Source organism: Nicotiana tomentosiformis, chromosome 2 (assembly GCF_000390325.3).
Source record: "Nicotiana tomentosiformis chromosome 2, ASM39032v3, whole genome shotgun sequence".
Taxonomy (NCBI): domain Eukaryota; kingdom Viridiplantae; phylum Streptophyta; class Magnoliopsida; order Solanales; family Solanaceae; genus Nicotiana; species Nicotiana tomentosiformis.
The window spans coordinates 175,575,286-175,584,423 of NC_090813.1; the positions used below are offsets into that span (position 1 = coordinate 175,575,286).

Consider the following 9,138-nt stretch of genomic DNA (forward strand, 5'->3'; position numbering starts at 1 on the left):
CCTGGAACCTGATCAACATAAACTCGCTGCTCTGGAGAGTGGGCAGCGCGAGTCTAAGATCCTCTCCCAATCTATGAAATAGCTGGTGCAACCGGAATCAACCCCGCCTGAGCCAATGTACCAAACATGCTCAAGAACTGTGCTAAAGTCTCCTGATGTCCGGGGGGTAACAGCAAGCTCCTCCGGTACCTTCCCCCCAACTGGAACTAATGGCGGCTCCTCAACTGCTGCTCTGGTAGGTGCCCTAGCTGCGGCATGTGCTCTTCGACTGCCTCTGCCTCTTCCCCTAGCGACATCTGCTCCGGGGGTAACATCATCAGCAACTGCAACTCGTGTCCTCACCATCTGTAAGAGAATGGAATGATAAAAGTTCAAACTTCGAGACCAATGAACTCGCACGATAGGAATGAAGGAAGTGAAACTTTCCTAATAGTTCTGTAGCCTCTCGAAGATAAGTACAGACGTCTCTGTACTGATCTGCAAGACTCTACTAAACTTGCTTTTGACTCGTAGCACCTATGAACCTAGAGCTCTGATACCAACTTGTCACGATCCAATTTTCCCTCCGTTGGGTATCGAGATGGCACCTAGTCTTAGGGACTAGGTAAGCCTAACATTTACTGAATAACAATAATAATTAAATAACATCTAACAACTTTTGAAATAGAAATCTCTATAAAATTTATAATTCCCAAAACCGGTAGTACAAGTCATAAGCTCTACAGAGTTTGTTACAATTTTCTAAATACAACTGTTTGAAATAAAGTAAACAGTGTGAATACAAATCAGAAGGTGACTCTGAAGCCTGCGAACGCTGCAGCGGGTTTACCTTGAGTCTCCACAGCAACAGTCCGCACAGCTAGCTAATGATCAACTGACTTAGAAATACTTGGATCTGCACAAAAATATACAGAAGTGTAGTATGAGTACACCATGGCAGTACCCAGCAAGTATCAAGACTAACCTAGGTAGAGTAGTGACGAGGAACAGTCAAGACACCTACTGGACTAAATAACTTGAACAAAGTATAAGTATAAAAACAAAAGAATATAATATCTACATAAAGACTACGCGATATTACTAACAATACAGTAATTGCAATAGGAAAGGACAGCAACAAGTATCAGCGGAATACCATAATAATGACATAGAAGGGTGAACGTAAACACCACCTAAATCCAAAATCACAGATACATCAAGGACAACTAATAACTCAGCAACAACGACCGCTTTCACATCAGGTTTTTGTCAACAAACTCCACGAGGTACCGAACCTCGGACAAATCACAACTCACGGGTTCCAATACCTGAACCCTAACACTTGGCATCATGTGCCCTCATTACACTTCATAACCGCACTGACGACTCACGTGCCAAATAGAGCCATTCTCACATAGAAGGCAAGTAAACACGGGTGTTCATCTATACTCAACAATATCAAGAAAACTTCTTAATTGATAAGAGTGCTCAACTATGTGTATGCTTGTGCAAGTGTCCTAACATAGTTCATACCAGCTAGTAAGTACAAGGAAAGAAATGGACAGCACGTAGAATGTTTTCACACTACTTTCCACAAAATAAAGCTCACATAGATAAGTGTACCATTACACAAGTATCAACAACAAGAATGCCCCCAGGCCATCACAAGTCATCACAAAATCAATCCCTGACACAACCCACCTTGTCTCGCCACGTGTGCAATAGTAAATAAATGCCCGCCTTGTCTCTCCAGACGTTCATAATAATGTTCCCACCTTGTCTCGCCACATGCGCAACCCATATATTATATATATATATATATATATATATATATATCCTACCTTGTCACGCTGCATGTGCCAATATCAATAGTAACAATAGCATGGCAGAAACCTCGTGCAAACCCATAACAAAGAGATATCAACAAAGGGCACTCCCGAGATACCGTCTCGTAGTCCCAAAAGTAAATGCTCAACAGGGGATCTCCCGAGGTACCGCCTCATAGTCCCAAAAGTAAATATGCAAGACAGGGGGGATCTCCCGAGGTACCGCCTTGTAGTCCCAAAGTAAATATGCAAGAACAACAAGTACAACAACAACGATAACACTAATACAAGGGTACGACAAATAAATCAACTCAGAAATTCCAGAACTCAAGGGAACGGAGGAAATAAATTCACAAGGAGTAGCCACAATAGAGAATGATAGTCATAATAAGAACAGCTCAATAAGAAAGGAAGTAATATGTAACAACGACCCGCAATGTACAGTTCAACAACAAGGGAGCTAACACAAGTCGAATGATTCCAAATAAGGACAAGTCAACTAAGATATAGGATATCTAAACTTCTTTTAAGGTCGGGCAATTACGAAAGAGACACAACAAATTCAATTAAGGAGAAGTAGTTAGTGGAAAGATAACATGACAATAGAAAAGATAACAATATTAGTTAAGGAACAGATGAATCAAATAAATAACAAGAGTGGATCATGAAGAAATTAATTATAATAAAAGCAGGTAGAAGTGAAACTAGAATTTAAGAAACGTAATCATAACGAGAATAACTGCATATTCAGTGAATACAAAGACCTAAGAACCCTAAAAGGCCAATTTTCCATAAATAAGTCTGAGCACGTACTCGTCACCTCGCGTACACGGACTACAATTAGCATAGAAGACTCAAATCCTAAGGGGTAGTTCCCCCACACGAAGTTAGGCAAGATACTTACCTCGAACCAAGCTCAATCAATCAGTAAGAATGCCCTTTCCTCGATTATCCGAATTTGAAAGGCCCAAATCTAGCCAAAACACAATTACATATCATGAATAAAATTATGAGAAACTAATTTAAATAATAAATCTACGACTTTAGTAAAGAATCAAAAATTCGGCCCAAAAGGTCGACCCGGGCCCACGTCTCGGAATCAGGTAAAAGTCACAAAATACGAACACCCAATCAACCACGAGTTCACTCGTATCAAAATTACTCAAATCAGATACAAATATCTCGAACAAAATACCAAAATTTGGCCTAAGAACTTTTCTCAACTTTTCCCCAAATTTCAATCTAAATCCGAAATTAAATGATGAAATTAACCATAGATTAGTGGAATATAACCATAAAGGAGTTAAGAATCATTACCCAAAAGCTTTCTCTGAAAATCCCTCGAAAAATCGCCAAATTTCGAGCTCTCAAGTCAAAAAATGAAGAATGAAATCAAACCCTCGCACTTAGCCCTTTTTCTGCCAGTCAAACTGCTTTTGCGGGCCTTCAACCACATCTGTGGTTCCGCACCTGCGAAAATTTCATCGCAGGTGCAGTTTTCACTTAAAACTCATCGCCCGCTTCTGCGATCAAAAGGTCGCACCTACGTGTGCGTGTTGCGACAAAACACACTCACGCAAGTATACGCGGTCGTCAAGTAATAAAGTGACTCAAAGTCGGATGTCGAACCCACGAGGACTTATGATTAGCTATTAACTAAATTAGCCTATCTTAATTATCTAAACAAGAATTAAATCTAAAAATATTTTATTCTAACTAATTAAATAAGAAAAATATAAATAATAAACTTTGAACAGAGAAAGAGCAGATTTTAATGATATCAATGTAATGAAAACGATCTAGGGTTATGGTCTATCTAACAATCCTATTGTATTCTTCAATTGAATTGACCGACTAATTTATCTAGCTTATTGGTTGACAGGGTTAATATTGCTCATAAGAATCTGTCGAGTTCTTACTCGCCTATTCAAGCTAACCTAACGCCTATATGTCTATGGAGTTAGAATCAACAAGAACGCATTTATAATTCCTGTAAATCAACCAAGCAAGGTAATTAGGTATATGTCTATCCTAACCACGAATCCGTTCCCCGATGCCCGAGTTCAAGAACTTGCCCTACTCAATCCTATATGCAATATAGAATTCCCACTTTCGAGTTCAATTCTAGATTCGTAGATAATATTCAATTGGTGATCAAGCAATTAAATAATTAAGCGCAAGATTGAATAAATAAACTAATATGATAACTCAAGAAGTCAAAATCAATATCCGAATAACAATAGTCATGAAAGAACCACAACCCTAGAACGTGAAGTTTAGCTCCACATAGACATGGTAGCCAAACAACAAATCATACAAAGAAACATAAAAATTACTAAGTTTGGTAGGAGAAAGATGAAACTTGATGAATTCTGGCCTCCACAGCTTTGTCGTGGCTTTTTCCCTCTTCCCAATATGTTAGATAACCTAAAAGAGGCGTTTTTAGCTTATATATTGCGTACAAAAGTCGTGGGCCAAAGCTCTCCCATTCCTAGTCCAATTCGGCTACAGGGATTGATGCTAAGGTGGATGCGACGCATCCACCTTGTCCTCCATTTCAATTTTTGCCTGCGAAGGTGGATGCGACGCATCCAGCTTCACTTCTACTTCCCAGTTTCGCACGCGATGGCACAACTTCACTGCTAAGGTTGCATGCAGGATGATGTTTTCCTAGGTTGGATGCGACGCATCCAACCCTTCTTCCTCTAGCTAAACCACCTTTTCTTCATATTTTGCACTCCAAACACCTTAAATCGTCACACATAACTTAATTAGTCATAAAACCAATAATTAAACCATGTTGGGAATTTTAAAGATCAAATAACATCAAGAAGTGGTTAAAACATGGGTAAAGTAACATCAACACATATCGAAATATGCCAAACATCACTACCCCACACTTAAACCTTTGTTCGTCCTCGAACAAACCATCCTATAGTAGACGAAACAAAATTAAACTCTTATCGTTCAAAGCACACTGCACCTATGACCGTGGTTATTTGCTACAGTTAGGCTCTAGACTATGCATCAACACACTTCCCTTTTCTTATGCCCTTCTTTAAACATATTCGAACAAAGACAACATGCTCACAACAATCCTAACCTCAAAAACCGACTCAATGTCACAATGCACTCATGGCTTGAACAACCAACATCATAGAGAAGTCTAATAACGTTACCTATCCCTCGTGAAACCATGTGCCCTCACAACAAAAGCAGAGAGAGTAAAATCAATCCACACATTCGAATCTCATGCTCACAAAGAAAATCGCTCACTCTCACAAAAAGAAGTCGCATGCATGCAGTTGGTACCATAGGCTTGCCCTTAATGTAAATCTCTACTAATGTAAGCTCGCTCGATCTAAAATCAATTAGGACTTTTTCATGGTTGTAATGTGGGCTAAGGGACGGGTAGGATATGTTTAAGGAATAGTGACTCAACTTCCTAAGCACTTTAACACATCATCAAATAACTTAAGCGCAAATTCTTCAACACCACTTCAATTTCACAAATAATATCACCCCAACAATATTTCCTCTTTCTTTAAGCACTACTTTAATTCATACCCACTAGCAAGAATAAGACAACAATTTATTCCTCTATATTTTTCTTTCTTTTTTCTTTTTTTTTTTCTAGTGGCGTATTATTTTACAAAATAAGTGCACCCTTCTTTCTTTCATTGGTTCCACTCAAAAGTCACCCCACACTTAGTCCCTTCTTACTTCTTTTAGCGCTCATCTAACAATTAAAGTGCTTTAAGAGGTAAAAGGATCAAAACAATGTCAATTAAGAATAAAAAGGGTATAGGCTTGTAATGTGGGTACCAAATAAAAGGTCTACAGGCTCAAAAGGTTTAACTAGGGATAGATTTTATTTGTGATAAGCAATAAGCTCAAAAAGATCAAAGAAAGCCTAAAATCATTTTTCAAACCGAGCATCACCTAAAATTTCGCTTCAACTCACATACCGGGCAAGTTCTAGACACAAGTACATTACATGGACTACACAAAAACCTCACCACACATGGCACATGACTCGCTAAGGACGGTCACATTCCGACTCTCAAACAATGCAAGTATTCACGGAGCAACGAGATATTAAGCATTAAGCGCAAAGTGAACACAAGTCAAGAAAAATGAGAAATAGGCTGCAACAAAACATGCTATCCGTTTTAACAAGGCATCATCAATAATTTCAGAGTGAGAAGGGAAGATATTACATATGTAAAAGCTTAAATATGCCAGTATCAACCAAGTCAAGGTCACCTAGGTTCATCATTCTTCCTCCTTTTATTCCCTACATTCCTACTCTACTCTAAAAAGAAAACAAAATTACCCGGTTCAAACTACATCCCATGAAAAAGAACCGAGGCACAAAGAAAAACCACAGGGGATTATTACTATCTACAAAGATACTATATATATATATATATATATATATTTTTTTTTTTTTTTTTTTTTTTTTTGAATAAATAAACTAATGATAAACTGATAGATAAACTGATAGTTACTCCATATAGATGAATTTACTGCTATTTTATGTCATTAATCCAGTGAATATATTAGTACATTCATCCATACATCAAACATAAATCACCCCCACCCCACACTTAGGATTGTGCGTTGTCCCCAACGCACACAAACAAGGTAAAGTAGGGTGAGAAGGACTCCCTGAAGTCAAGGTGGAGGAGCATCTGCATCCATAGCATTCCTATCATCAACAACTGGTGCTGATTCTGTATCAGGTGTTACAGCGACCTCAATAGGCCTGTTGAGTGGAGCCTCGGTGACTATGGGAGGAACAGGAGTGGATGGTCCGGCAGTGGATGATGCAATCAGCTGGGAGATGTCTGTACCTGCACATTGAACCAGAGCTCTGAGGAGTAATGATATCTCCTTCATCATCGTGGCCTGCTCGGTCTGAACTCGGCTTAGATCCGCACGAGTCTGTCTCAACTCATCCCTGGTGGCACTCAACTCGACACGAGTCGCTATCAGCTCAGCCCTGTTCTCTTGCATATCTGCTTGCATATGCTCAAATAATTGTTGGACGGTGAGCTTAGAAGACCTTCCCTTGTTCGGCTCTAGAACATGAGTGACATCATATGGTCCTGGAGCTTTAGCCTCAATGTCATCATTCTCCTTGTCCCATAGTACTCCCCTCTCTGTTAAAAAAGCCGTTAGGGTATTAGCAAAGAACAGCCTCCACTTGTAATTCATCCTGGTTCGCTGCATTTGATCATGCATGATGGCTCCGAAGTTGAGTGGTATCCCCTCTAATAAAGCATATAATACGAGTGCGCGGTAACGAGGGACATCAGTTTTATGTTGGCATGGCAGCAGTCGGTTACAAATGAAATTTAGAGCCACACGTGCTAACGCACTCATGAATTCCTTTGCTATAGAGTGGTACTCCATACTCCCATGCTTCCATTCTGCATCCTTCCTGGTAGGGCATAGGACAGACTTAATGTGTGCATAATCTGGTGTTTTGCATATGTCGTCAAACCTGTCAGTGAGTGTGTGTGGCACCCTTAAGAAGTTATTCAGAGCTTCAGCTGACACATTAATATCTATCCCTCTTACTCGCACAATGTTTCCCCGTGCGTGACGCCAATTGGCGTAGAGCTCTCTAACAATGGTGAGGTTGGCTTTGCCATGACCTTTCAGAATGGGTCCCCATTTTTGCACCTCTCGAATTGACTGGAGAAACTCTGAGTACTTTGTCTTAAGTGGTCCGATGTTTATCGGCTTTTCCGGAATGTACTTCTTTGAAACCAATATCTTCTTATAGGCTCGGAATGCCTTCTCATTAACAAAGTATTTCTCCCAATCAACTCGGTCTATGGGTTCACCTTCGTCTTCATCACTCATGTTGATCTGTAGGTGGTCATTGTCCGAATCGGAATCGGATTCAGATTCTGTAGTAATCTTCTCCTTCCCTTTATCAGTTGGAGCACTCATTCTCGAAGCTTTTCTTTGGTATGTCACAGGCTCTCGTATCTCTATTCCTTTGCTTGGTGTAATACCCTTCTTCACTGTCCTCCGGACCAATGTTTCCTCCTCCTCTTGCTCTGAATCATCACTTAACTGCCTAGGCAGCAGTTCCATTTCCTTCTCCGTCCGCTTCCTCTTTTTCTGTGGATTTGGACCGCCCGCTGCCCTTCCGGTAGGCTTTTTGGGCGGTTGTTTGTTACCATCTTTGTCTTGTTGCTTGGATGGTTTACTCGCTGCTGTCATTTTACGAATCTAAGTACCTGCAATGCAAAGAATTCAACAATTAGCAGATGAAACAGCGAAGTTCAGCCTGAAAGCAATTGCGACAGCTTGCAGACTTCAATTTATTTGTAAAGTCATGCCATTCACTCTTCATGGAATTGTAGCTCATGACTTTCAGCAAGTATGTGATAACTTTCTTCAAAAACTCAATTTCACATAGCCCCTCACTCGACCCCACACTTATTCTCAAGCATACACCAATGTTGCTCGGTTACTCAGACTTCACCGACGCCTAAATTTTTCTCAGGGACAATTCGTCGAACATGTGGTATGCAACAAGTGTGCCTAGTTCATTCTATCAGTTGAGCAGTGCAACTACCCTCCCAAAGTTGGACGAGATGAAGGGAATTATAGTTTATCATCTCTCAACCATTACAACTACCAAGAACGACAGCCCTAAAAATCTTGAAATTGCAAAACCTACTTGTTGCTACCATTGAAGGAGGGAGGAGAGACGAATTTGGAGAGAAGCCAACGGAAGAACGAAGAGGATGATGCGTACCTGTCGCGTTTGATCTTATTGCGATACAATTTCGATGAGAGAATTCTGTTCTGCGTTCGTAGGCGTCGCCAAAACGAGACGAGTGGATGCGTCGCAAGAAACGTTTTTGTTCGAATAGGTTATCTTAAGATGTGTTAAAATATATATTACTTACCTGTGCGTGCGAGCTTTGACGCGACGCATCCCCTTGTCTTCCTTCAAAAATTTTCGGACGCGATACGGGCGCGATAGGCAGACTTCACTGCCTTGAGCAATTGGCCCGTCAATTTTTTTTTTTGCTTTTTGCTGAGGGGGACGCGACGCATCCGCCTCGTTTTCTTGAATAAAATCTATGTCCTACGAAAAGAAGGGAGAAAAAAAACTAACTAACTTGGGTGGCCTCCCAAGAAGCGCCTGATTTAACGTCGCGGCACAATGCAACATGTTCTTCATGCCTCCACTAAGTCCATTGTGGTCTTGTGACGTGCAATGTCACCACCCCAATAGTGTTTTACTCTTTGGCCATTTACCAAGAATGTCGTATTGGACCCCTTTTCACACAATTCTATCGCA

The 9,138-nt window shown here is 40.4% G+C and overlaps 1 protein-coding gene across 1 annotated transcript; it reads right to left on the minus strand.

Moving 5' to 3' along the window:
* Nucleotides 1-6,354: 6,354 nt before the first annotated feature.
* LOC138905720 (uncharacterized) lies at nucleotides 6,355-8,852 on the minus strand. Its single transcript, XM_070194244.1, has 2 exons — nucleotides 8,587-8,852; nucleotides 6,355-8,062 (listed from the first exon to the last, which is right to left on the minus strand). The coding sequence occupies exon 2, from the start codon at nucleotides 8,043-8,045 to the stop codon at nucleotides 6,483-6,485; it is 1,563 nt and encodes a 520-aa protein (XP_070050345.1). The 5' UTR covers nucleotides 8,046-8,062; nucleotides 8,587-8,852; the 3' UTR covers nucleotides 6,355-6,482.
* Between the last annotated feature and the right edge of the window lie 286 nt (nucleotides 8,853-9,138).

Coding starts and splice junctions, on each gene's coding strand:
- LOC138905720 (XM_070194244.1), bottom strand. CDS start 8,045: ATGACAGCAGCGAGTAAACCATCCAAGCAACAAGACAAAGATGGTAAC.